This window comes from Salvia splendens, chromosome 8, assembly GCF_004379255.2.
Source record: "Salvia splendens isolate huo1 chromosome 8, SspV2, whole genome shotgun sequence".
Classification (NCBI taxonomy): domain Eukaryota; kingdom Viridiplantae; phylum Streptophyta; class Magnoliopsida; order Lamiales; family Lamiaceae; genus Salvia; species Salvia splendens.
Window position 1 is genome coordinate 12,018,739 of NC_056039.1, and position 27,519 is coordinate 12,046,257.

At 38.4% G+C, this 27,519-nt stretch overlaps 2 protein-coding genes and 1 pseudogene across 3 annotated transcripts; all 3 read left to right on the forward strand.

Moving 5' to 3' along the window:
* Window positions 1-2,088: 2,088 nt before the first annotated feature.
* On the forward strand, window positions 2,089-6,352 carry LOC121743375 (magnesium transporter MRS2-1-like). Of its 2 annotated transcripts, none has more exons than XM_042136667.1 (6): window positions 2,089-2,189; window positions 3,255-3,867; window positions 4,809-4,937; window positions 5,032-5,370; window positions 5,449-5,496; window positions 5,876-6,352. In XM_042136667.1, exons 2-6 carry the CDS (start codon window positions 3,274-3,276, stop codon window positions 6,104-6,106), a joined length of 1,341 nt encoding a protein of 446 aa, XP_041992601.1. In that variant the 5' UTR covers window positions 2,089-2,189; window positions 3,255-3,273; the 3' UTR covers window positions 6,107-6,352. The 2 variants fall into 2 exon arrangements, with proteins under 2 accessions (XP_041992601.1, XP_041992600.1); XM_042136666.1 differs by lacking the exon at window positions 2,089-2,189 and adding an exon at window positions 2,202-2,395.
* Window positions 6,353-8,898: 2,546 nt separating this feature from the next.
* Window positions 8,899-16,406, forward strand: LOC121745760 (cell division control protein 48 homolog C-like). The gene is made up of 4 exons (XM_042139715.1): window positions 8,899-9,175; window positions 15,114-15,724; window positions 15,947-16,099; window positions 16,302-16,406. Exons 1-4 carry the CDS (start codon window positions 8,899-8,901, stop codon window positions 16,404-16,406), a joined length of 1,146 nt encoding a protein of 381 aa, XP_041995649.1.
* Window positions 16,407-20,876: 4,470 nt separating this feature from the next.
* Window positions 20,877-21,011, forward strand: LOC121746244 (annotated as a pseudogene).
* The last annotated feature ends 6,508 nt before the right edge of the window (window positions 21,012-27,519 follow it).

Genomic DNA, 27,519 nt, shown 5'->3' on the forward strand with positions numbered 1-27,519 from the left:
TGAAATGCACCTTGACTTGAAGTTCTAGGTTGATAGGTGATTGTTCTTGAGAGTGGGAATTTTTTATTGGAATTGTTGGGGGTTTAGATTTTGTCATTCACGTTCCTACATGATTCTTTGTGATGAAAACTTTTTGTGGGTTAGACTTTGTTGAGTTATTGTGCTTAAAATCAACCTTGCTCGAGGACGAACAAGAGCTCAAGTTTGGGGGTATTTGATGCGAAGCATATTGTCTATATTTTTCCCCCAAGTGCTACATATTTTCCATGAATTTGCAGAGTCAATTCACCATTCAAAACCAACCACAGCAGAATAATGGAGGCGAAAGCTCGAACCTTTATGGAAAACAGCTTAACTGGGACAGTTTTGTAAATGTTCCAAATTCTTTGGATCAACCTCAGAACCAGATTCAAAGCAACAAATTCACTTGCACAGCATATGTAACAAGCATGCTGACGAGGATCACCCCATCTGGAGCCATCTCACCTCTTGCTGCATATCCCACAATCATTGAGGATGAGCGCGGAGGACATCAGTTCACCGGAAATCCATCGGAAATGACGCCCAATGCTCCGAACAGCCGTTTCACGCAGCAGCAGCAATCACCCGCCCGGGTGAGTTTTGCACCAACAAACACACCCGGTCGGGTGCGTTTCGTAAGGAATACGGAGTCCAGACGGGAGGAATTTCAGTCACCCGGTCGGGTGAATTTGTGGAGTTAAAATTCCACCCGGCCGGGTGAGATCCAGTAAGCAGCGCGAGTCCAGGAAGGGTCGAATTTCAGTCACCCGGCCGGGTGATTTTTCAGTTGTAAAATTCTACCCGGCCGGGTAGTTCATCTTTAACTGCAAACTTGCAGTTTCTTAGCAGTTGGGATGCATAAGATTGGAGATGGGGCAGACGGTTGCAGGAGGACAAAAATTGAGAGAAATCAAGAGTAGGAATTGGGAGAGAAAAGGGGATTGGAGCAGAGGAATCTGGAGAGAAATCGAAAAACATCAAATTGGGAGATTAAGTTTGTATAGTTGGGTGGTGTACGAATTTGGGCTGAAAACATATTTGTGAGAATTTTGTGTGTGAAGTGCTACGTGTCTTCTTGGTAAAGAAGTTGGAAAAATAAGAATTCTCCAAAGTCAAATTTGCATCATCTTCAAGCTCCATGGTTTCAAGGATTTTTATCTCCATTAGCTTTGTTCTTAGTTTGATCATGTTAGGCTAAGAACTCCATTGTTGCTCCAAACATGTTGTTAGACAAATACATTTCGTGATTTATCCTATGTTCGTTTCTATTTCATAATTGTCTTTGCTACTTGCCTTATGAATTAATCTATCTCTTTAGGTGCATCTTTAGTGATAGTTTTACAATCTTGTTTTGACGCCTCTTTAGCTTGAAATAAGATAGATAAAGGTAGTATTGAATTATCATTTGAATTCGTTTAGATGGCAAAGTGATAATGGATGTCGAGCATAATTGAAACGGTTCTATGAATCTAGCGCTTCCGTAGGATTTTAGAATTGTGGAACTTGGTTTTTTAGAATATGTGTTTAGCTATTCTCAAACCAATGGTGTTTAGCATGTTTAGTGCATTCGCCTTAATTGCTCTTAATTGTCCCGTATGTTATGAAATAGAATCGAATTTTTAAGATAAATCCTCTTGATGTCTACAATTGTTTGGAGTAACAATCTATTCTCTTCATTTGTCTCAATCGTTTTAGTTCCTTTGTTTGTTTGTTTTTGCTTGATCTTTAACCAAAAATCTTCAAATCAAAATATCTCTTAGTATGAGTTTTCCAAGTTTTAGAATTAAATAATCTTTCCTTCCCTGTGGATCGACACCTTAATTTACTACACACGACCCTGTAATCTTGCAGCGAAGTAGTAATATTTGGGTTAATTAATTGAACTTGAGTGCAAAATTATATTGTTGTAAAGGACTTAAAATTACACATCATGTATCTATAGAAGTTGGGCCCCCATCCAGAATCCAGGAAATAGATTGCCATTTCTTCATTTTATTTTAGATCTGTTTTTTTTTACTTATTAAAAAAATGTGTACAGATAATAGTAATAAAATGAAGGTGAGAAACATAAAACATCAGTAATCACTACTCAGTAACTCATCATTAGATTGTTTCTTCTTCACCGTTATAACTCATCATTCCCGCCGCCACCAATCCTCACGATTCAGGTAATTCCCGAACCTCACTCACCACTTCAATTTTGCATCCTTCTGCACCCTTGCTTTTTCCGTAGCAAATATGTTCGTCAATGTTTCTCTTGATTTTGTCTGACTCTGGATTCGAATTCATCTACTCAGTCGAGAAACCCTAATTTTCTTTTTTCGAATGCTTGATTTGCTGCTGTAATTGTTTTACATCAATATTGCGAATGCTTGTGAGTTTCCTCTGGCTGGACTAATTATTTTGCTTACTGTTTGTTCTTGAATCGTGTTTGTGTTGATTCTGTCTCACATCCTTCCTTTGGTCTGTTGATGGGAGAATTCACTGACTATTTGACTCTAATTTAAGTTTGATCATTGCCTTGATTGACACTGCTTTTAGCTTAATAACTTGTTGATTGTATTAAATTATTCATTTGCAATATGGTTATTTTTTGGGGGGTTTCTGATGAAAAAATATGTTTGTGTGATATATTAGGATGAAAAATTCCAGGGAAAACATGAATGCGTTTGTTTGTCTCCAGAAAAAAGAAGGGTTTATATGGTTATTTCTGGGGAGTTTCTGATCGAAAGATAGTTTGTTTTTTTGTTTGAGGTGGCGATAAGAAAAAAAATGTTGTATGTGATCTATTAGCATGAAAATGCAATGGAAAGCATGAATATGCTTGTTTATGTCTGTGTACAAAGTACTGTAGAGAAAGATATTGAGATAAGAAATAGATATTGGCCACAAGATCTTTTCTATTGCAAGATAAGAAGGAGAGGCAGGGGAAGACTGCTTGCTTAGTTTTGTTAGTGAAGATGGGGATTTTCAGAATAAGTAGGAGAAAGTAGCACCTTTCTTAAGTCATTTATGCTACATTTTGATACAGAAGCAACACAAAAATCTGGACCTCTTAATATCATGTAGTCATGTTTATCACTTTCAGGTTAATGGTTCACCATGTCTAAAGCCTAACCTCAATTCTGGACTTTGTAGATAGTGTTTTCTAAAATGTGCTGCAGCATGTAGGTGGTGATCTATATTTCATTCCCCAATTTTGTAACTCACCTGCCGTATACTTTCTTTTGTAGTTGAGGAATCTGTTCGGTGATGGCAGACCTGAAAGAACGTCTGCTCCCACCAAAACCTGCGTCAGCTATAAATCTGAGAGACAATTCATACAGGGCATCTGCCTCTGGCCGTATTCCATTTCAGGGAGTTGATGTTTCAGGCCTGAAAAAGCGTGGCCAAGGCCTTCGATCATGGATACGTGTTGATGTAACAGGGAATTCCGGAGTGATTGAGGTTGACAAGTTCAGTATAATGCGTCGATGTGATCTCCCTGCACGTGATCTAAGATTACTAGACCCATTATTCGTTTATCCATCTACTATTCTCGGCAGAGAGAAAGCGATTGTTGTAAATCTTGAACAGATTCGATGTATCATTACTGCAGATGAGGTTTTGCTATTAAACTCCCTTGATAGCTATGTTCTGCAGTATGTGGTGGAATTGCAGAGACGGTTACAAGCTGCAGGAGTAGGTGAAGTTTGGCAGCAGTCTGAAGGTCCAGATTCTGGCAGAAGGAGAGGAAGCAGAAATCTTGACAATATGTTTGGAAACACATCTCCAGATTACCTACCATTTGAGTTCAGAGCCCTTGAAGTTGCATTGGAAGCGGCTTGTACATTTTTGGATTCTCAGGTACATGTCAAAAGAGCTTGCTCCTTTGATCCTTCCTTGTCTCTCAGCACCATGTTGTTCAGAGAATGCTGGATGGGACTTACTGAATTGTCTTTGTTTATCTCTTTTTTGCTTCCCTAATTGATAAGAAACATGAAATTATGTTTATATATATAGTAAAAAGGCATATTCCCAATAACAATAACAGCTTAAGCTGCATGACAGTGATATGTAAAGTATGTTCTTTGTGATTTAGGAAGGGACCAAGCAAACCTTAGCTGTTTACATCATTCGTCGTTTGATTTCTATTTTGGTATTAAAGTACAAATGGTTGTATGAAGCATTGAAAATTTTCCTTTTGATGTAAAGGTAAAACCATAAAACTTAATAACTTGAGTTCAATGCAATGATGCATACTTAATTCTTTTATCTTCTAGTTAATTGATTTTCCACGTGTTCCAGAATCTAGTAGATATACATTCTGTCCTGATGGATACCAATATTTGCATTCACAACATGCACCGTATATTTTGTATCTCCGGAGCTTAAGCCTGAAATCTAGTGTTTCTCTTCCATACCCTACCCGTGAATTTTGTTATCTGACAGCTATCTGACAGCTATCTGGAACAGTGGAACATATGCCATGATATAGGTTTTGTAATTGAATGTCTTCTGGATTTTATACAATTTGGATGTTTTGCTCTGTGCTTAATTCTTTTTTATCCAAGTTGTTACCTATCTAGAAACTAATCATGCAAAGAAGCAACTCTGACTTTTGACCATTTTGGGTAGGAATTTTGGATGTACATAGAAACATACTGTAAAGGATGAATTGTATAATAATTAATAACACCACAGCATTTAGCTGTTAAGAAAAGAGTATGAATGTGAAGCTCGACAAGAGTTGGTCAAAATGTCTAATGTAATTGAATGTGCATTTGGAAAATTTCCAATTTTGATAGGCAGCGGAATTGGAGATTGAAGCATATCCGCTGTTGGATGAACTTACTTCAAAAATCAGCACACTAAATTTGGAACGAGTTCGTAGACTAAAAAGCAGGCTTGTCGCATTGACTCGGAGAGTCCAGAAGGTATGTAGCTAGTTATATCAGCTCATCCAACTGTTACATTTTATTTTTTCTCTCTTATTTCTGCTCCCTTTATAGTTGTATTACTATCATCTAGGTCAGGGATGAGATAGAACAACTGATGGATGACGATGGAGACATGGCTGAAATGTATCTCACCGAGAAGAAAAGGCGCATGGAGTCTTCATTTTATGGTGATCAATCTTTGGTAGGATATAGATCAAATGATGGCGGATTGTCTCTCTCTGCTCCTGTTTCTCCTGTTTCTTCACCTCCTGACAGCAGCAGGAAGCTTGAGAAATGCCTTAGCATAGCAAGGAGCAGACATGAAAGTGTAAGGAGCTCAGAAAGTGCCCCGGAAAATATAGAAGAGCTGGAAATGTTGTTGGAGGCCTACTTTGTTGTTATCGACAGCACACTGAACAAGCTGACCTCGGTATAATATATAATTATAAAATTCAATTTCTGCTACTCCAACTCCTGTGGTATTAACAATTACCTTGAATTAATTCAGTTGAAGGAGTATATTGACGATACAGAAGATTTCATCAATATCCAGCTGGTATGGGCCTTACTCTTTCTTTTTCCTTTTCATTTTCTTATCACTTGGAGAAAGATGTCTTCCTCTTTAGGGTAAATGGCATAGATTTTTTTTTTTTTTTGATGCATCCTGGGTAGTACTGATGAAGCATAGTGTACAAGTTATAGGAACAATATACTTTATGTTTGCATAATTATTAGCTATCGCCAATACATGTCTATTGTCTAGTCCTGATTCAATCCGCTTCAATGCAATATTCAATCATAAGTTGTTCTTCTTCTAGATCATGGTGTTGGATGAAGGTATTTGAACAGACTTTGAGATATTAAAATTCTCAGGGGCTTTATGATGTCTCCCTCTTAGCCCTGTTTTTATTTTAAGCGCCACAATCTATCTGCAGGATAATGTTCGGAACCAGCTTATACAGTTTGAGCTGCTATTGACTACTGCAACTTTTGTCGTCGCAATATTTGGAGTGGTAGCCGGTATATTTGGCATGAACTTTGAGATATCAATGTTCAACAACACTGGTGCATTCAAATGGGTCCTAGTTATCACAGGAGTTAGCGGAGCCATCATTTTTTCGACATTTTTATGGTTCTTCAAACATAGAAGACTGATGCCGCTGTAGATGACTGGATGAAATTGCAGGCATTTTAGGCTGGAATGGCCTCGTATAATTGTACAAAAATATATTTGTGTCAGGTGACCTATCTTTGTAACTCAAAAACTGGTCAATAACTCCTTACTGCAGTTTTGATTTAAAAAAAAAAAAAAAACTCCTTACTGCAGTTTTTTCTTTGTTGCAAGGATAGGAAAATGTGTCATTAAATTAGGCTTAAGAAATATAACAAGTGAGCTTTATCATTGAATTTTAGCTGCACGACCGTTCTCATATATTTATACATGCTTTACATTATTTGAGCTAATATTTTTTAGATTTACACCCCCATCGAAATGGACACTTTTTAGATTTAAACCGGGGCTCTTAATGGCGGACGAGGTGAGTATATGTTATGACGAAACTATATGGAATTAAAATGCATAAGAATATTTTAAAACTAAAATGCTGAGGATATAAAAAATACTTTTAAAGATTTGAAAAAAATATTATGTGCGAATTGTATAGGTTTCAAAAATATAAATGTATATATTTAATAATAAATATATAATCAGGTTTCTATTTTTGAATCCATATTAGAATGTTTAAAAAAGGTAAAAGTTATATAAAATGTGAAAAGATTTATAACAAAGCATAAAACTTGTAATTTTGCTATGAATGAGGTTCGCAAGGGAAAGATCAATACCGTTGGACTAACAATCATGTTTCATGTTAATACACTCATTTTTCAATTTTGGAAAAATGCAAGTTAATTGCGTCATTTCTATTTTTAGCAAAAAGTAATCTTCACTTTTACTTTATTTTTTATTCATTTCTCTTATTTTCTTCTCTCTTATTTTATTCTCTTTTACTTTTTCACCATCCATTTAACACATCATTCTTAAACTCCGCGCCGAAAAGAAATGTCTCTATTAACAAAGAACGGAGGAAATATTAGTAATAGCTATATCTAGATACCTTATGAAGACAAATTTTGGAGGTATTATGTGACTCCGTCACTGTGGGCAATAACAACATGGACAATGGCATGTGCAGTGGAACGTCGGAGATCCCTGTCTTTCGCGAGTAGAGCTTGACGAGGTGGAGGTGGTTGGTCTGCATACATCCTAGCTTTTGGGGTGAAAAATACCCGAAGTGGGATGAAAATATTATGGTTTTTTTATCAACTCATAAATGTTTTTTAGGAAAATAATACTTATGTACTTACGAAAAAAGAAAGAAAAAAAATTTAAAAATCTCTGAAAAATTTTGTACGCATCCATCCCAGCGAAAGTTCAACAAATTTAATCTCTTTTTGTAAGGATAAAGAAATTCTAGTATTGACGATAAATTACTCAAAAAATGGAGTTTGTACATTTTTAGTACCCAACATTTACAAAATCATTAGAAAGTTCCATAAATTCACTCTCATAGTTCCAAAAATTGGGATAAACCTTGGGGACGGAGTGAGTATTTTTTTTTCTTTAATTATAATAGTTAGAGTACCGTTTATTTATGATTTAAGAATTTTTTCTCATTATATTTATAAACTCAGTTTTATTAGGGTATAATCCGTTGCTAACTTTTCTTAAGTTGGTAACTTGCTAACTCATCTACGTAATGTATTAAAAATATCAACACGATGATAATGAAATGTCAACATAAACTTAAGTTAATATTTTAATACATTGTGTTGACGTTAATATTTAAATGTCAACACAATGTATTAAAATATTAACTTAAGTTTATGTTGACATTTCATTATCATCGTATTGATATTTTTAATACACTACGTTGATGAGTTAGCAAGTTAGCAACTTAAGAAAAGTTAGCAACGGATCACAACCTCACTTTTATATGTATATATAGGAATGTGATCAAATGCAAACTCATATATTCTACAAACTCTAAACTATGATCTGGACCGTTAGAAAATATCAACAGATGATAAAATAATAGCAACAAAAAATGTCAACACAATGTCAACGATTGATGCTGTGTTGAAATTGTATTGTACTCTCATTGTATTGATATTGTGTTGACATCAAAATCTTAAAATTTTGCTCTATGTTGACATTGTGTTGACGTTGTGTTGAAAAGTTTGGAGTTTGTACAATATATGATTTGCATTTTATCAATAAATATTATTTTATAATAATTCTAAACTTTCAATAATTGATAATATATTATTTGGGAATTTACTTCTTTGTTATTACAGTATATTATTTTGTACAAGGTTAAATTGGTTGTATACATATTTTTTAATGATTTATATTACTTAATTTTTAAATTAGTATAAAGTAATTAATCTCGGGTCTTTCACTAAATTTTATCGAGGGATTGAGCGACGCTTTTTATCACTCTTATTTTATTTTATTGTCTCTACTTTATTCATTTTCTCTTTTCTCTGCTTTTTTTCGCTCTATTTTTTCTACTAATCCAAGTCCAACTGCTCGCCGGGAAACTCGTTTTATTCCGGGAACATGACAAGAGAAAAAGGCAGCGCCGCTGTGGCTCTCCGCCACGACATCGAGTCCATCTCCAGCGGCAGAGAAAACCTCACCGACGAGCAAGTAGTAAGCCTACTCTGCTCGTTACACCGGCACACCTACTGCCGCCTCGATCGCAACCTCCTAACCGAACGCGTCGCCAAAATCACCCAGCTCCAGCGCAGGAGAGCAGGCATCATTCCCCAAGAGCCCTCTCCCTTCTCAGCCAAATGACAAAAAATCAATGAATCGGAAAAGGTCGAGTGTAGTATTAATCCGAAAACGACTAGGAATTTAGGGTGGAGTGATGAATTAGGCCATGGAAAGGGAGAGATGAACAGGAATGGGGGGAGAAGTGAGAGTGAGAAACATAATCGGCCAATTTTTAGGGATTTCTCGGGAATTACTAGCGTGATTGACAAATTGAAGCAGGAGGTGGTTCGGCCACTGCATCAGCTGAAGCTGCTGCGCCACCTCGGAGTCGAGCCTGCGTCCCGAATTCTGCTGCATGGGCCACCCAAGTGTGGGAAGACCATGTTGGCCCGAGCCGTTGCCAATGAGGCCAGATTGCCATTGTTCGAGATCTCTGTTGCTCAATTGATGCGCAGTGGCGGACGCTGAAATATTTTTTGGGCAGGGGCTTCATTAGTATATAAAAAAATAATATTCTCCATGATCCATTTAAGATCGCTCGTTTTCTTTTTTGACATTTGCTCTATTTTTTCCTTTCTTAACTTAACTCTAAATAAAAACCATATAAAATTATAGAAATTTCGCTTTAAGCAAAATATTAAAACTATTTATGTTGTATTTATATTTGTTATTGTTTGATATATATGTATTTACATAGATTGAATTATATATTTTCTGAAAAGTGTATTATGATTTGAATCTACTTTAAAATATCTATAACCTGGCATAAAAAATTTTAACCCTAACATTTTTAAGTCAAACAAAATAATCAAAAATTAATTATTTTTTAATAAATTAAACTCCCTTCGTTCCATGTTAATAGAGTCATTTTTCAATTTTGAGAAGTTCCAAGTAAATTGAGTCATTTTTATTTTTGGTAAAAAGTAATTATAACTCTTCTTTTATACTCTCTTCATCTCTCTTACTTTATTATCTCTTACTTTTTTCACCATCCATTTAACTCACTACTCTCAAACCTCGTGCCGAAAAGAAATGCATCTGTTAATAAGGAACGAAGGGAGTACAACTTTATATAAATTATATTATTATACATCCGATGCTTATTTTTTATATTTTATTCTCATATTTCCATAATAAAGTAAATATAAAGAATTATAAAAAAATAATGCTTACATAATTGAATAAAAATAAAAATCAAGAAAAACTGAACTTAAGAGCATCCGCAACGGTGGCGACGGTCGCCACCGCCGTCCGCGCCGCTGGCAAGGCGAAGCACCGCCGCCGCTGCGCTCGCGCCAGCGAGCAGCTGACGTGGCGGCACGGGATTGGGCAACGTGGGGGATTTGTTTAAAATCGGGTTTGAATTAAAAAAACCGATAAAAAATTAAAAAAAAAATTCACTTCCCAAAAAAATTATAACCGTTTATTACCGTTTTTTACACTTTTTTTATTTTTTTTTATTTTTTTCCCCCCAAAAATACACACTTTCATCTATAAATACCCTCACTTTCACACCCAAAAATTCACATCAAACTACACAATTCTCATCTTCATTCTCCAATATCCATTCTCATCTTCATTCTCCCATATCCATTTTCATCTTCATTCTCTCATACCCTAACAATGTCGGGCCAAGGCGATGACAACCCGCCCTCTCGCGGTTGGAACCCCCAATGGTTCGGGGGACAACTGTTTCCTAGTCCGGAAACGGAATATTCGGCCCCTCCTCTCACCCAAGATTCGGCCGTTCCGGGTGGCTACCGGCCATACCCAATCGACGACCAAGGTGCCTCCGAAGGGCGATACGGGTGGACACCGGAGCCTAGGTCGACCGCCCCTTCCCAAACTCCGACTCCTCCTACTCGCGCCGGTGTCCGCACACTGTACACTCCGGCGGAGATGGATAAATTGTTCAAGTCGTACGTCGAAATCTCCGAAGATGCGGTGGTTGGCACGAACCAATCCGACGATCACTTTTGGTGGCGCGTCTCTCGCCGGTACAATGCAAACCGGCCGCCGGGAACGATCGAGCGCAACGAAAGTATAGTGCGCAACTGCATCGGCCGAGCCAACGAAGAAATTGGCAAGTTCAATGGCTATTTCCTCCAGGAGTCGCGGAATGTCGGGAGCGGCCGGAGCGAGGTCGACATCATCACTGCCGCGCTGAGCACCTACCAATCCTTGAACGGAAAGTCGTTCAAGTACCTCAACGTTTGCCAGGAAACGCGGTTCCACCCGAGGTATATGGGAGGCGTAACATCCTCCTCTAGCGGCTCCTCCAAACGGTCAAGGTCGGTATCCATATCCGACTTCGGCTCTGAAGAAGTGGCTAGCCAACTCGCCGGAGCTAACTTGGGTAGCCCCGACGCCGGACCAAGCGGTTCCCAACACCGACCGCAAGGAAGGAAGAAGGCGGCGGCCGACCGCCGGCGCTCCGCGACTCCATCAGCCCCCGCCCCCGAACCCGCACCCTATGTTCCACCTCCGCCCCCGAACAACTCGTTGTGTGCCCTTTTGGTCCAACTCAATATGGCCGATAGGTCAACTATGACCCCCACGCAACTTCAAACGCACGAGGACATGATATTGGGTCTCAAAAATAATTGGGGTTGGTGCCGCCGGATGCGTAGTCTTCCTCGGGTAATATTAGCCAATAATCATGTAATTTTTAATTTTTAGGAGTTTAATTATGTAATTTTTAATTTTTAGAATTTTAATTATGTAATTTTTAATTTTTAGGATTTTAATTATGTCTTTTTTATTTTATTTGTAATTTGTAATATTTATTGTGGTTTTTTAATGAATTTTAGTATTATGGAAATGTTTTTGTGTAATTGAATTTTAAATTAATTGTGCTCGTCCTTGCGGAAGAGCACAGCTGTGGGTGTTGTGCTCTTGCCAGAGAGCAGGTAGAAAAAGTGGGGTCGGGCCCACAACCGTGCCGCTGGCAAGAGCACGGTTGTGGATGCTCTAAAAATCAAAATTGGCTAATGACAAATTTTTACTGATTTTGTGGGAATAAGTTGAGCCACTAAATTTCCCACAAACTATTGATCGACCTCAATTTTTTTGTTTTTTAGTAAATTAATGTGATTTATTATAGAAATATAATAGATATAGTATTTCTTTTAAGTAAAGTCAATAAATGTAAAAGGCACAGCAATCAATAAAGCATCACTTAAATTTTCACAAACCTTTTATAATATAATAATTCTATATCGATTGTTAGATGTCATCTTCTTCCTTCGTATGTTTACGTTTGGGTGGCCATTTTCTTCCTTTATTTTTCTCTTTACGTTTTCAATTTGCAGGTTCAATTCAGCCCTTCCTACCATTAAATTTTTGTTGATTTAGTCTTCAATGGCCCTATCTTGACATGGGCTGGAGCTTGCTTTTGAAATTTTCAAAAAGCTTTGAAGTAGAAAAAAGAGAATAAAATAACTTGTTGGCAGGGGCTTAAGCCCTCCATTCTATACTACTGTGTCACTGTTGATGCGTGGAGATTTAGGTATTACTAACATTTTTTTATGTCAAGTTTGTGCGACATTTGGCGTATACTAGCATGATACACATTTGAAATTGCGTAGAGAAGCTTGAATTGTGTGCAACGGAATGTTGTCAAGTAGCGGATATGATGCGCTATGGTGTGGCGATCGGTGCATGTGTAGTGCATTTAGGAATGGGGCATTGTGCAAGAAACATGGAGGCTAGAGTTGTATTTTATGCTTTATTAATTGTTTTAAGAGTTTTAGATGTTATACTTTTATTATTTTTTCTAATTTTGAATTATATATAAATATATAAGTATTATTTTATTTATTTAATTATAGATGGTCATATCCCGCCATACCGATACGCCATATTCTTGCGACGGTTTTCAGGCGAACCGCCATAAGCCGCCACACAGGATTGGCAACATTGCATTTAGGCAACCTTTTACATTTTTGGGATTCACATTACTGTGAGTAAATCTCAAAGAATCACACTTGCCTTTTTGGGATCAATTAAATGTTTTATGATCTACCAAAGTACTATAGGCCAAATAAAGCTTCTCTATTGTTCAACTTAGAGGGTGTTTGGCGCCGCTAAAATTATACCTTTAGAGCTTATAAGTTGTGAAAAGTGTTTAAATGATTGGGCTTATAAGCTACAAAGAGAATTGTGAGTTAGGAGAGAACATTCTATTTAGGGGAAAAAATTGAAAAGATACTAATTAGAAGGGTATATGTCGCAATGAAAAATAATAGAATTATTTTTGTAAATTGATTGTTGCTAATGAGATTATGGAAAACTAAGTTGGACTGAGGAACTTATTTTTCAGAAAGCTTATAAGTTGTTGGAGCCTATTTTTTCAGTTTAGAGCATCCACAACCGTGCTCTTGCCAGCGGCACGGTTGTGGGCCCGGGCGGTACTATTCATGTCTGCTCTCTGGCAAGAGCACAACACCCACAACTGTGCTCTTCCGCAAGGACGAGCACAATTAATATAAAATTCAATTACACAAAAACATTTTCATAATACTAAAATTCATTAAAAAAACCACAATAAAAATAACAAATTACAAATAAAATAAAAAGACATAATTAAAATCCTAAAAATTAAAAATTACATAATTAAAATACTAAAAATTAAAAATTACATAATTAAACTCCTAAAAATTAAAAATTACATAATTATTGGCTAATATAACCCGAGGAAGACTACGCATCCGGCGGCACCAACCCCAATTGTTTTTGGAGACCCAATATCATGGACTCGTGCGTTTGAAGTTGCGTGGGGGTCATAGTTGACCTATCGGCCATATTGAGTTGGGCCAAAAGGGCCCACAACGAGTTGTTCGGGGGTGGAGGTGGAACATAGGGTGCGGGTTCGGGAGCAGGGGCAGATGGAGTCGCGGCGCGACGTCGTTCGGCCGCCGCCTTCTTCCTACCTTGCGGTCGGCGTCGGGAACCGCTTGGTTGGGCATCGGGGCTACCCAAGTTAGCTTCGGCGAGTTGGCTAGCCACTTCTTCGCCGGCGTCGGATAGGGATGCCGACCGTGAGCGTTTGGAGGAGTCGCTAGAGGAGGATGTTATGCCTCCCTTATACTTCGGGTGCGTCCGCGTCTCCTGCCAAACGTTAAGATATTTGAACGACTTACCGTTCATGGATTGGTAGGTGCTCAGCGAGGCGGTGATGATGTCGACCTCGCTTCGGCCGCTCCCGGCATTCCGGGACTCCTGGATGAAATAGCCGTTGAACTTGCCAATTTCTTCGTTGGCTCGGCCGATGCAGTTGCGCACCATACTCTCGTTGCGCTCGATCGTTCCCGGCGGCCGGTGTGCATTGTACCGGCTAGAGACGCGCCACCAAAAGTGATCGCCGGATTGGTTCGTTCCAACCACCGCATCTTCGGAGATTTCCAAGTACGCCTTGAACAATCTTTCCATCTCCGCCGGTGAGTACGGTGTGCGGACACCGGCGCGAGATGGAGGATTCGGCATTTGGGAAGGGGCGCGAGGCCTAGGCTCCGGTGTCCACCCGTAGCGCCCATCGGAGGCACCTTGATCGTCGATTGGGTATGGCCGGTAGCCACTCGGAACGCCCGAATCTTGGGTGAGAGGAGGGGCCGAATATTCCGTTTCCGGACTATGAAACGGTTGCGAACCGAACCATTCGGGGTTCCAACCGTGAGAGCCGCTTGGGTTGTCGTCGTTACCGGACATAGTGGTGTTGTAGGGTGTGAGAGGAAGATGAAAATGGATATGAGAGATTGATGATGAGAATTGTGTAGTGAAAGTGTGAATTTTTTGGAGTGAAATTGGGGGTATTTATAGATGAAAGTGTGTATTTTTGGGGTAAAAAAAATAAAAAAAAATTAAAAAGTGGGGAAAAACGGTTATAAACGGATATAATTTTTTGGGGAAGTGAAAAATTTTTATTTTTATTTTTTATCGATTTTTTTAATAAAAATCCGATTTTTAAAAAAATAAAAATAAAAAAATGTTTGAAACCAACGGCTATGCCGTTGGCGAATGGGAGACCGCCACGTGTGCGTCCGCTGGCACGGACGTGCTCGATACATCGAGCAGCGCCGTGCCAGCGGCGCGGTTGCAGCGGTGGCGGTCCTTCGCCTTGCCGCTGGCACGGACGGCGGTGGCGCCAACCGCCACCGCTGCGGATGCTGTTAGAAACTGTCTTAAGGAGCTCATAAGCTCAACCAAACACCTATGAGGCTAACTTCTTAGTTATTCATTTTTTATTGGCTTCAGCAGATTCACTTCTACATGTCTTTCTAAACCTCTTTCTAAATTTTTGTACAGTTCCATCTTTCTATGGGTTGTGTTTCATAGAACTAATCCTCAAGAATTAACATTTTGTTTCTTCCCCCCTGACTTTTCTGAATTGCGTTCAGGTGCAGCAGAAGAAAAGATCCAAAGATTGTTCTCCACAGCATACATGAGAGCACCATCTGTTGTGCTCATTGATGAAATTGATGCGATGACTTCAGTAAAGAAAAGCACACTGAAGGAAGTAGAGTATCGCATAGTGGATCAGTTGATGGCTTTTATGGATGGGCGAGACAGACCTAGCGGACCAGTAAATGACGATGTTAGTTTTGAAAGTTCTAATAGTACACCTGGCTATGTGCTGGTGATTGGAGCCACCAATAGGCCTGATACTCTTGACACTGTCTTAAGGCGTCTGTTTGATCGTGAATTTTATTTAGGTGTTCCGGATGAATGTGAAAGGTTTGACATTATGTCAGCTCTAACGCGTAATCTTAAGGTTGAAGTTGGTTTTGATCCCTTGAAATTAGCTAGGGCCACTATGGGTTATGTAGCAGGAGATTTGGTAGCTCTAGCAAAAAAGGCTGGTATGCTTGCTGTGCATAGTATCATGGGCAAGAGAAATTCAGAGTATCTTAAAGAACCGAGGCTCATGGTGGAAGATGAAGAATGTTACACGCAGCCATTTTGTGATGAAGAATTGGAGAACCTTAGCATAACCATGAAACACTTTGTGGTAATTCTATTCTTGCACTCCCTTCAGAATTGAAATTTGCTGAAAGTTCAGGCCATAAACTAAAATCTACCATATTTTTGTAAAACCAACTCCAGATTGATTCTTTTTCTAATTTTGATGATTAGAGTTCTCCATCATTTCCAAGTTGTTGCTCTCTGTATGCTCTTGTAATATTTTTTCATTGAGTTGTCACCTGTGTTTTTTCCATTCAACTGATGGCAGCAAGCTGGTAAGATGGTTCAGCCGTCTGCTATTATGAAAGATTTTTTCACCACACTATATGCAAAGTGGGATGATGTTGGAGGTCTTGAAGCATTGAAATTGGAGTTTGTACGCCGTGTAGTTAAAGCGATAAAGTATCCTCGAGTTTATGAGGTAGTTTCCTTTCCTATCTGTTGTGCTGAAATATAGTTCAAGGCCGTCAATTGGTATCATCATCATATAGTTTCTCACTTTCTTGAGCTTTCTAAGGTAGTATTGTTTCCTAATTTTTTGATGTCAAGTCTTCATGTGTCATGCTTTCTCTTCTACCAAACTTTATTGCTTAATTTGTTCTTTCTTATGGTGTGTTCTTTAGATGCAATATTGTCAATCCCGTATGGCGGCTTATGAAAGTCCGCCCGAAAACCGCCGCAGGGATAATGGCGTATCGGTATGGCGGGATGTGGCTGTCAATAATTAAATAATAAAATAATACTCCCTCCGCCTGCCAATTAAAGACACATTTTGACTCGGCGCGAGCTTTAAGAAGTTGTTTGACTTTATAAAGAAAAGGAGTAAAAATGTTAGTGGAATGTGGGTCCATTTTTATATACTCCCTCCGTCCCATAAAAATATGTGCATTTGAAATGGCACGGGAATTAATGATCAATTGATAAAGTAAGAGAGAATAGAAGAGTAGTTAGAGTAGTGTTAGTGGATAGTGAAACCTACATTATTATTAATGTTTAATGAGTTATAGTGGTATAAGTTGTATATAAATTGTTTATATGGGTACTGAGTTTGGGACAACTTTCCATAATTGGAAATGCCCATATTTTTATGGGACGGACAGAAATGGAAAGTGCACATATTTTTTTGGGACGGAGTGAGTATTCATTTTATATTAGAATGTGAGTGGAAATAGTCCACTTACAAAAAGTGGAAAAAAGGTAAATGTGTCTTTTATGGCGGACACCCCAAAATGGCAAAACGTGTCAGGTTTTGGCGGACGGAGAGAGTACTTATATACTCCCTCCGTCCCGCACTACTCGCACCTTTCCTTTTGGGCACGGAGATTAAGGAATGAGTGATAGACAAAGTCAACAATTACGGCTGTAGGTATAAATTGTTACTAAAAATGGAAAGAGTGCAAATAACTTGGGACGCCCAGAAAGGAAATAAGTGCAAGTAGTGCGGGACGGAGGGAGTATTTATATACTCACTCCGTCCCCTAAAAATAGAAACTCTTTCTGTTTGGTCCATTTCCTAAAAATAGAAACTATCTTTTTAAGTAAATTTCTTTATCTCTAATGAAGTGTGACCATTTTCCATTATCCCACTTTTCTTTGTATCTCTCTTACTTTACCAATTTTATATTAAAACCCGTGTCGTTTCAAAAGTTTTTATTTTTAGGAGACGGAGGGAGTATAATTCAAAATTTTAAAAATAATAAAAATATAACATCTAAAACTCAAAACAATTAATAAAGCTAAAATACAGCTTTACCCTCCATGTTTCTTGCATAATTCCCCATTCGTAAATAGGGTACACAGGGCAATGCTTTCAAATAGCGGATATGACAGCGCCATGGTGTTTCCACCCCCGAACACCACGCCATAAGTGCCATGGCGCCGCCATATCCGCTATTTGACAACATTGTTTAGACGGGTTCTTTTTTTCCTCCTTTGGTGTATTTCCAACTAGATTTTTGCAAGAGTGATTTTAATAAGTCCCGGTGCTCATTGCCCAATCTACGCAATCAAGAATATTTAGGTTTTCATGTTCGTTTTATACATAGGCTTACTTCTCTGTATCAAACTTTATCGGTATTGCCAAACTCGTATGAGTTTACCTTGTATTCTAGAAACTAGCCAGTTGAGCAACCCCTGAAGAGTAAAAGCTTGGTGACAGAAGATTTCCTTATTATCCTTTTCCTTGCTTGACTCTTGGATATTCACATTTTATCCCCCTTTCCTCTCTTTGTTGCAAAAGGGTAGAAACATATACTTTTATCCCCTTTTCCACTCTTTTTCACATGTTCTGTAGTATGGACAGTTTTCCCTGGGCATGCCTCTTTCCCTCCACTTCATCTTTTCCGATATTTTCTTATCCCTTCATTTCTTATGCTAAATTTACAACCAATGGGAGCATACCCTAATAAGTTTTATCTTTTCATAGGATATAAAGACGCGTGCCCTTTGCTCCTTTCTCCGTCGTGGTCCTTCTGGCTGTGGAAAGACATTGCTTGTCAAGGCTGTGGCTAAAGAAGCAGGAGCAAATTTCATGCATATCAAGGTTCTCTCTTTAGTCACATTTCATCTTGATTTAGTTGGCAACAATCATTGGTTTCTTATTTTGTTACTTTTATTCACCATGAAGGCCCGTGATCTATTGATATTTGGCGATCAGTGCGAGATGGTGGTGCACAATATATTCAGTTATGCAAGCACTCACATCTCATGTGCATTTTAAAGTCGCCATGAGGTCAAAGTTCGGGCTGTAACTGAAGAATAGCCCTTATTGAATGATGTATATATATCTCTCATGCCCAAATTCCTTTTCTCAGCTTACTCTCGCTTCTTGTGCCTTTGTGTTGATATCTTTTATCTTGATGGCCATATTGAAGGCCTGAAATTGTGAGTCATTCTTCGCTCATCGAAACACAATTTGATAGGCTTCTGTATGTTCCTCTCCCTACTCCAGAGGAGCAAGGTGCGATATTGAAAGCTCTTACTCGATGCAAGCCAATAGATCCCGATGTGGACCTGATGGCCCTAGGAAACAACGTGGCCTGTGAAAATTTTAGTGGCCGTGATCTATTTGCTTTGGTATGTCCCAACTTCTTTGTGGAATAGTCAAATATAAATCCCAAACTATCACACCATTGTTTCATATTGTATGCTTTGTATCCTGAACTACTTCAACCAATTAAATGCACATACTATTAGAAACTCTGCAAATCTATACCAGCCAACGTGGAAGTTGACTAGGAATATATCAAATTTAACTTGGAAATACATATGGAAAATTGAATATTTTAATGCCACATAGCTCAAAACAACCTTGTTTTGAAACTGAGAAAAAAAAAACAAATGCGTATTTATTTTTCTCCTCTCTTGTTTATGTAGCATTAAAAGAATTCATATATACATATGTATTTCCCCATCAAATTTCTAATGATCCCGGCTTTTAGGTACTCAATTTGTCTATTTAATGATTGCTTAGTCTTCTATAATTTGAGGTCAATTGACACTTCAAGATAGAAAAATTCTGATAAACTTTAAATGTTCTATAATTCATAGATAACAGAAGCTTCTAAGTTCGCTATTGATGGACCAGCATTGTCTGTTGGGAGCCGCATGACAATCAAAGATGCAGATTTCAAGAGTGCGTTGGCGAAAGTCTACCTTTCTCTCTCATCTACGGTGCTGCTACTGGTTTACTATTGTGTTCCTTTTACTAAGTTGTTTCTTCGCCTCACGGTCTTAATTTTGCGTTTTTGTGTGTGTGCAGGAAGTCAAGAACTGGGATCTTCAGGCTAAGAAGATTGTTGTTCATAGCAGTTCTGTGATGGACTGGTAGCAAATCAAAACAGTCTTTTAGGTAATATGTTAACTTACATATGTGCTTATTGTATGTATGTGTGAATGACGTAAGTTTTCATTGCATCTTTTGTAGCATTTTAGTTAACTAGTATCTACTCCGGTGCATTAAATTAATTTTACAAAAATTAATTTAATGTATTACTTTATCATTACTTGAATTTAAAAACTAAAAAAACTAAACTTGCAAGACTTAACATCTACAAATATTGTAAATATTTGTTCTAAAGTTTTCATCCTTATTTGAACACATTCTGTACAATGAACATACTAAAGATGATGAAGCAAAACTAAGTTGATAATGTTAACATGGTGATCCAAACTGAAGTTGCTAAAGAGAAGCCAGCTAAGGGAAGTTGTGATGCTACATATCCAATGCCAAAGATAATATCTAGTTGTGCCACGTTGGAGCCGAGGCTAGCTGCTCCTACATGTAAGGAAGTGTTGTTTGGTGGCATCGGCTGATTGGTCCAGGTACAAGCTTTATCGCAGCACCTGGAAAAGGATGGACCACACCTTATTCTCTTAATGAACATTGTCCTGTAGTTCAGATTTTACAGCTTGTTTTGTCAGGGACTTAGGGTTTGAACCAATGTTCTAGGTTGTTCTCTAGCATAGTATATATAGAGACAAAAGTGTAACAGCCGTTTTTTTTCAATGAAAGCTTAATGCAAAAACTCTCTTCTTCCTCAAGTTACAATGTCTTCTTTTACATCTTGCTGCACATTATGTTCTTTGGCCATTCTTATCATGGTATCAGAGCCTAGGCTCTGATCCTAGGCCACCCCTTTCCTATATTTTCTTTTGCTTCTTCATATCAATGGCAGAATCCCATAGCTCAAGTGAGCATGATAATGAATACTCTGCCTCACCAAACTATAGCCTATTTGCAAATCAAACTTTCCCACAAAATACATCAGTCTCTATCAAGCTCACTGAGGATAACTATCTCATATGGAAACAACATGTATTATCAGCTGTGAGAGGGTATGGCCTTGAAGGGTTTCTGACCGGAGAGCAGATCCCTCCACCACGAGTCATTACTTCAACAAACTCCACTCAAGAAAGAGTGAATCCAGATTATTTAAACTGGAATATGCAGGACCAGAGGATAGCTTACTGGATCCAATCTTCACTTTCAGAAAGCATCATGATTTTGGTTGTGGGACTAAGCACCAGCCAGGAGATATGGGAGGCCATAGAAACGAGTTTTGCCCATCAATCAAAGGCAAAAGTGATGCAGTATCGGCTGCAGCTTCAATCCATAAGAAAGGAATCACTCTCAATGAGAGCATACTTGAACAAAGTAAAAAGTTGTTGTGATTTGTTGGGAGCAGCAGGCTGCAAAGTTTCTGAAGGAGATCAAATCTTGCACATTCTTGCTGGATTGGGAGCTGATTACAACCCAGCTGTAGTCACAATCACTTCAAAGTCAGAAGAAATGACTGTGCGAGAAGTTTCTGCACTTTTGACGAGCTTTGAGACAAGGCTAGATTCAGCTGTGAAGAATAGCTCAATCAACACAGAAGGCTCCATCCCAACTGCAAATTTTGTACAAGCTGAAAATCAAAGGATCAACTCAAACAGCAACTTCAGAAATGACAGCAGCAACAACTATAGAGGAGATGGAGGCAGATCCTTCAACTTCAGGGGAAGAGGTGGCAGATCAGGTGGCAGAGGAGGAAGATCTGGTGGCAAAATCATCTGCCAACTTTGCCAAAAGCCAGGCCATGGTGCTGATAAATGTTGGCATCGTTTTGAGCAAAACTTTGTGCCAACTCCTCCTCAAGTGAGAAATCCAAATTTGCAAGGCCAAGGAGGGTTCAATCGGATGAATCATATTGCTAATGTTGTCCAAGCCAGGAACCATAATGTTATTCAACACACTGCTTCACCTCAGTATACTCCATCAGAATATAATGTTGATGCCTCCTCATCCACATCTTGGTACCCGGATTCTGGGGCAACTAATCATATCTCTAATGATTTTGGAAATCTCAACTCAGCCTCTGAGTACAATGGAGGTAAACTTCTTCATCTTGGTGATGGTAAAGGCATTAAGATTAAACATGTTGGTAATTCTGTTTTCAAGCCAAACTCTAACCCTTTATCCAAATCTCTTTTTATTAATAATCTGCTTCATGTTCCCCAAATATCTAGAAATCTTCTTAGTGTCTCCCAATTTGCTAAAGACAATGGAGTGTTTTTTGAATTTCATCCTACATTTTGTTTTGTGAGGGAGCAGGGCACCAAGGAAATCATTCTCAAGGGAACTCTTGACCATGGACTTTACCATTTCTTCCTGCATAAATCTACTTCCAGCACCAAGACATCCAGACCAGATGATCTTTTCTCCTTTCATAAGAGCAAGTGCAGTGTCCCTGCTACCAGCTCAAAGTCTTTAGATGTTCCTGTTTGTTCAGCTTCTACTTTACCTTCCTCTAATTCAGTCGTAGTTAGCCTAGATTTGTGGCACAAGCGCCTAGGCCATTGTGCATTTGAAACTGTCAAGAAGGCTTTACTGCACTGTAATATTCCCTATAATTCAATAAAATCAAATTCTCTATGCATATCTTGTTGTGTTGCTAAGGCTCACAGATTACCTTATGAAGCTTCTGTTACAGTTTGCAATAATCCATTAGAACTAGTGCATAGTGATTTGTGGGGTCCATCACCTGTACTTTCAAGAAATGGTTTCAAGTACTATGTAACCTTTATTGATCACTATAGCCGCTTTACTTGGCTTTTTCTCCTAAAATCCAAAAGTGATGTCTACTCTGCCTTCAAGCAATTCAAATCTCTTGCTGAAAATCAGCTCAATGTTAAAATCAAAACCTTGCAAAGTGATTGGGGAGGTGAGTTTCAAGGTCTCTCCACTCTCTTGCAAGAATTTGGTATTGCACATAGAGTCTCATGTCCCCATACCCCTCAACAAAATGGATTGGCCGAGAGAAAGCATAGACACATTATAGAAATGGCTTTAGCTATGCTTTCTCAATCTGGTTTAACCTACAAATTTTGGGATGATGCTGTAGTCACTGCATCCTACATCATCAATAGAATTCCTACCTCACTTCTGCAGAATATCTCTCCTCTTGAAAAGCTGTTGAAAACAAAACCAAATTATCTAGAGTTCAAGCCTTTTGGCTGCCTATGTTACCCACTTTTGAGGCCTTATAATAAACATAAGCTTGAACCTAGATCCTTTCCATCCACCTTTCTTGGATACAGTAACACTCATAAAGGATACAAAGCCTTGCTGCCATCTGGAAAGCTCATCATAACTCGAGATATTGTTTTTGATGAACTATCATTCTCACATCTTCCTAAGTCAGTGACTACTAATGCTCAAGCTACTTCATCTCATGCATTCTCCCCTCCTCTTTCCCCAGTCCCACCTCAAGTTTTCCCTTCACATCCCTCTCAACCTGCTTCTCCATGCTCTCGACATGCTCATGTCAATTCTCCTACTTCTCAGTCACCTTCACCAGCTGAATTTATTGATGCTGATTTTTCTTCTCCTCAAAATTCTCCTACTGCTCCAGTCCTTCCTGCTGATGGTAACTCATCTTCTCCCCATAATTCTCCTCCAGCAATATCTGCTCCATCTGGTCATCATCACTCTCACAACTCATCTTCTTCCACTCAACCAATCAATACATCTACTCATTCATCTTCTCAGTTACCATCTGTTGATGTTTCTGCCAAACCATCTCACCAAATGACAACTCGGGGTAAAGCTGGCATTTTTAAGCCTAAAGTGTTCACTATTTCTCTTGATTGTATACCTAGATCCGCTCTTGAGGCCTTGTTGATTCCTATTTGGAAAGCAGCCATGTTAGAGGAATTTTTGGCTCTGTTGCGAAACAATACTTGGATTCTGACCAAGCTGCCTCCAGGCAAGAATTTAATTGGTAACACTTGGGTTTTTAGACTGAAGAAACATGCTGATGGCAGTATTGCTAGACACAAAGCGAGATTAGTGGCACAAGGCTTCTCACAGGAACCTGGTTTTGACTTTGGTGAAACATTTAGTCCGGTGGTCAAGCCTACTACTATCAGGTTAATTCTTTCTATTGCTATCTCTCTTGGCTGGAGCATTTCACATCTTGATGTGAATAATGCTTTTCTACATGGTGATTTGGAAGAGGACATTTACATGAGACAACCTATAGGTTTTGAGCAAGGTGACCCCTCTCTTGTCTGCAAACTTAACAAGGCATTATATGGCTTAAAACAGGCTTCCAGATCTTGGTTCCTAACTATTCAGTCTGTACTTTTATCTCTTGGTTTCTCCCAATCCAAAGCAGATACTTCCCTATTTTTCATGATTTCTGGCAAGGAGACGGTCTATCTACTTATCTATGTTGATGACATGCTCATCACTGGTTCCTCCAATATTGTTGTCAAAGATGTCATTTCAAAGCTCAGCCATCATTTTTCTTTAAAGGATCTAGGGGAAGTGAGGCATTTCCTTGGAGTTGAAGTCACTCACACAGCACAAGGCATTCATCTTTGCCAAGCAGCCTACATCAAGGAGCTCTTGAACAAGGTACAAATGCAAGACTGCAAGCCCTATCCTACTCCTATGTTGAGTAATCTCAAGTTGTCCAAAGATGATGGAGATCCTTTTATGGATGGCAAGCTTTACAGAAGCACTGTTGGAGCACTTCAATATGCTACAATTACCAGACCAGAAATCAGTTTTTGTGTTAATAAGGTGAGTCAGTTTATGGCTGCACCTCTTGATTCACATTGGAAAGCAGTAAAAAGGATTTTGAGATATTTAGCAGGTTCTGTGGATTATGGCCTACATATGCAAAAGTCAGATTTCACTCTAACTGCCTTTTCAGACTCCGATTGGGCAGCTGATCTTGATGATAGAAGGTCAGTCACTGGCTACTGTGTATACTTTGGGAAGAATTTAATATCTTGGTCTTCTAAAAAGCAGGCTATTGTTTCGAGATCAAGCACAGAGGCTGAATATAGGAGTCTTGCTCAAGCTGTTTGTGAAGTTGGTTGGGTAACATCTTTACTTAATGAGTTGAAAGTGGATTGTGGAAAGACTCCGGTTGTTTGGGTTGATAACATGAGCACAATCGCCTTAGCAAGCAATCCTGTGCTGCACGCACGCACCAAACATATAGAGATTGATGCACACTTCATAAGAGACAAGGTAAAAGAAAAGAAAATTGAGTTGAGGTATGTCCCTTCTACTGATCAGATTGCAGACCTCTTGACCAAGCCTTTAGGCTACCAATTCTTCTCCCGACTTCGAAACAAGCTTGGCATTTATTCTATGTCTGGGATCGAATTGAGGGGAAGTGTTAACATGGTGATCCAAACTGAAGTTGCTAAAGAGAAGCCAGCTAAGGGAAGTTGTGATGCTACATATCCAATGCCAAAGATAATATCTAGTTGTGCCACGTTGGAGCCGAGGCTAGCTGCTCCTACATGTAAGGAAGTGTTGTTTGGTGGCATCGGCTGATTGGTCCAGGTACAAGCTTTATCGCAGCACCTGGAAAAGGATGGACCACACCTTATTCTCTTAATGAACATTGTCCTGTAGTTCAGATTTTACAGCTTGTTTTGTCAGGGACTTAGGGTTTGAACCAATGTTCTAGGTTGTTCTCTAGCATAGTATATATAGAGACAAAAGTGTAACAGCCGTTTTTTTTCAATGAAAGCTTAATGCAAAAACTCTCTTCTTCCTCAAGTTACAATGTCTTCTTTTACATCTTGCTGCACATTATGTTCTTTGGCCATTCTTATCAGATAAAACTTTTTTTTTTCTCAATGCAATAGGTTAGGATTTCAGGTCATCACAAGAATAAATAGGGAATCATTATTGATCATTTTTTTCAAAACCAGGTTATACAATTTGAGCTGTTGCTATCGACTACTGCAACTTTCGTCGTCACAATATTTGGAGTGGTAGCTTGTATATTTGGCAAGAACTTTGAGATACCGATGTTCAACAACGCTGGTGCATTCAAAGCGGGGAGCCATCATTTTTTCGACATTTTTATGGTTCTTGAAATATAGAAGACTGATGCCGCTGTAGATGACTGGATGAAATAGCAGGCATTTTAGGGTGGAAATGGCCAGAGTATATTTGTTCCTCCTATAATTGTACAAAAATATATTTGTGTCAGATGACTTATCTTTGTAACTTAAAAACTGGTTAATAACTCCTTACTGCAGTTTTTGCTTTGTTGCAAGGATAGGAAAATGTGTCATTAAACTAAGCTTAAGAGAAAATAAGTGAGCTTTATGATTAAATTTTAGCAGCACTACCGTTCTCATATATCTATACATGCTTTTACATTATTTGAGCTAATATTGTTTAGATTCACATCCCATCGATATGGTAGGATTGAAGATATTCTAGTTTTGAGGATAAAATACTCGATACAACAAAATTAATGCTCTCTTGTAGTAGTTTCCCAGATAACAAAAACATGCGAATTCGCAGGGGAGGGGGAGTTTCAGAAACTTAGTTACTTCAATATGTAAGCCATAATCTGCTTCAGAACGAAACTTAGTTACTTCGATATGTAAGCCATAATCTGCTTCAGAACACTAAGAGACATCTTTTGTAGCTATACTTTTTCCATTTATTTTTGCAAGTAGTACAAAATAAACCTTTAACCAAAAAACTGGTTCCCCAAACTCCTAGTTCATGGTTTGTACAGGCAATAATAAGAAGTTATGGCGCTACGAGGATGGAGCAAAAGACAATAGAAAATGGAGTAAATTTTTCTTCATTTTGTTGTGGACGAACCAGTTGAAAGTCTCTCACTCCTAGCTTTATCAGCCTTTTCCATGTAATCTTGATGAGATTGTTGCTTTGACCCTTGCAAAATTAAAATCTAGGCTTAGAAATCTAGTTGCTCCTTTCGACAACAATTGATATCAAGACAGATGAAATAAATGATGGAGAAATTCAAGCAATATTTACAAGGCTTAAGCAAATTTAGCTGCAGAAATATTTAGAAATTTAGATATAAACCACCCATATCTTTCATTTGTTCTGTTCTTACCTGCATATAAGAGGGAAAAAATGTACAGAAAACAAAATTGACAACCTAATGGAAACACAAGCACCTCGCCCTAGACACATTGTCTTCTATCTTATAAACTGGGAAACGAACACAGAGATCTGACTGAGGCACATGAAGAACAGACAGCAAAGTGAAAATTAATCAGATAACCACAACAAGTTTCCAAACTTAATTGCTTGTTTGACAGAAGTAATACACTACCACACTTCTTTCAATAACCGGGAGGGACCAAGGCAAAGAGGCTTACAATCTGCTAATCAAGTAGGTAGCCATTACTCTTGCTTATGCACAACCTTGTTTCGATAGAAAGTCCAGTTATAGGATAAATATATGAGTTTTAATAAATGACTATCTCATCAGTGTTTCAGGTCCTTGGCATCTAACCATTTTAAGATAGCGACATAGCGTGCATTCAGACCTTCCAAACAGACTACTCCGTATTTCTTGATGATGAAAAAGCAGTTAGCAGATGAGGCATCTTTCAAATATAGACACCAACACAGGTAAATCTCATATAAAATATAGGCTTTAAACTAGTTATGATATCCTTTAGTCCTTTCAAGTTTGTTTAAACCCAAAAAACCAGCTTAACACTAAAAATTAGATAAAAATAGATCAGAGATGTATGTTCCACTGTATGCTTACAAATCATTAGCTACGAAAAATTAGTAAACAAAAAAACAACAGCATATTTTTTCTGAAATCAGAATTCCACTCTAATAAATCGAAAACATTGATGCTAACAAATCATAGCTATCCAACCAATAACTACATAAAATAAGACCATTCCAAAGATCTTCTGATAACATTACATTCCGATTAATTACTTCCAGATCACTGTTCTGATTCGCACAAATTAAAGTCAGAAACCAAAACACTCAACTGCATTTTCAATTACCATATAAAAGGTGAGGGAACAAACCACAAA

Excerpts from the sequence above, each read along its gene's own strand:
- LOC121745760 (XM_042139715.1), top strand. The coding sequence starts at position 8,899 with ATGAACAGGAATGGGGGGAGAAGTGAGAGTGAGAAACATAATCGGCCA. Across the intron at positions 9,176-15,113 it reads TGCTCAATTGATGCGCAGTG|GTGCAGCAGAAGAAAAGATC; the intron begins GCGGACGCTGAA and ends AATTGCGTTCAG. Across the intron at positions 15,725-15,946 it reads TAACCATGAAACACTTTGTG|CAAGCTGGTAAGATGGTTCA; the intron begins GTAATTCTATTC and ends AACTGATGGCAG.
- LOC121743375 (XM_042136667.1), top strand. The coding sequence starts at position 3,274 with ATGGCAGACCTGAAAGAACGTCTGCTCCCACCAAAACCTGCGTCAGCT. Across the intron at positions 4,938-5,031 it reads TGACTCGGAGAGTCCAGAAG|GTCAGGGATGAGATAGAACA; the intron begins GTATGTAGCTAG and ends ACTATCATCTAG. Across the intron at positions 5,497-5,875 it reads ATTTCATCAATATCCAGCTG|GATAATGTTCGGAACCAGCT; the intron begins GTATGGGCCTTA and ends ATCTATCTGCAG.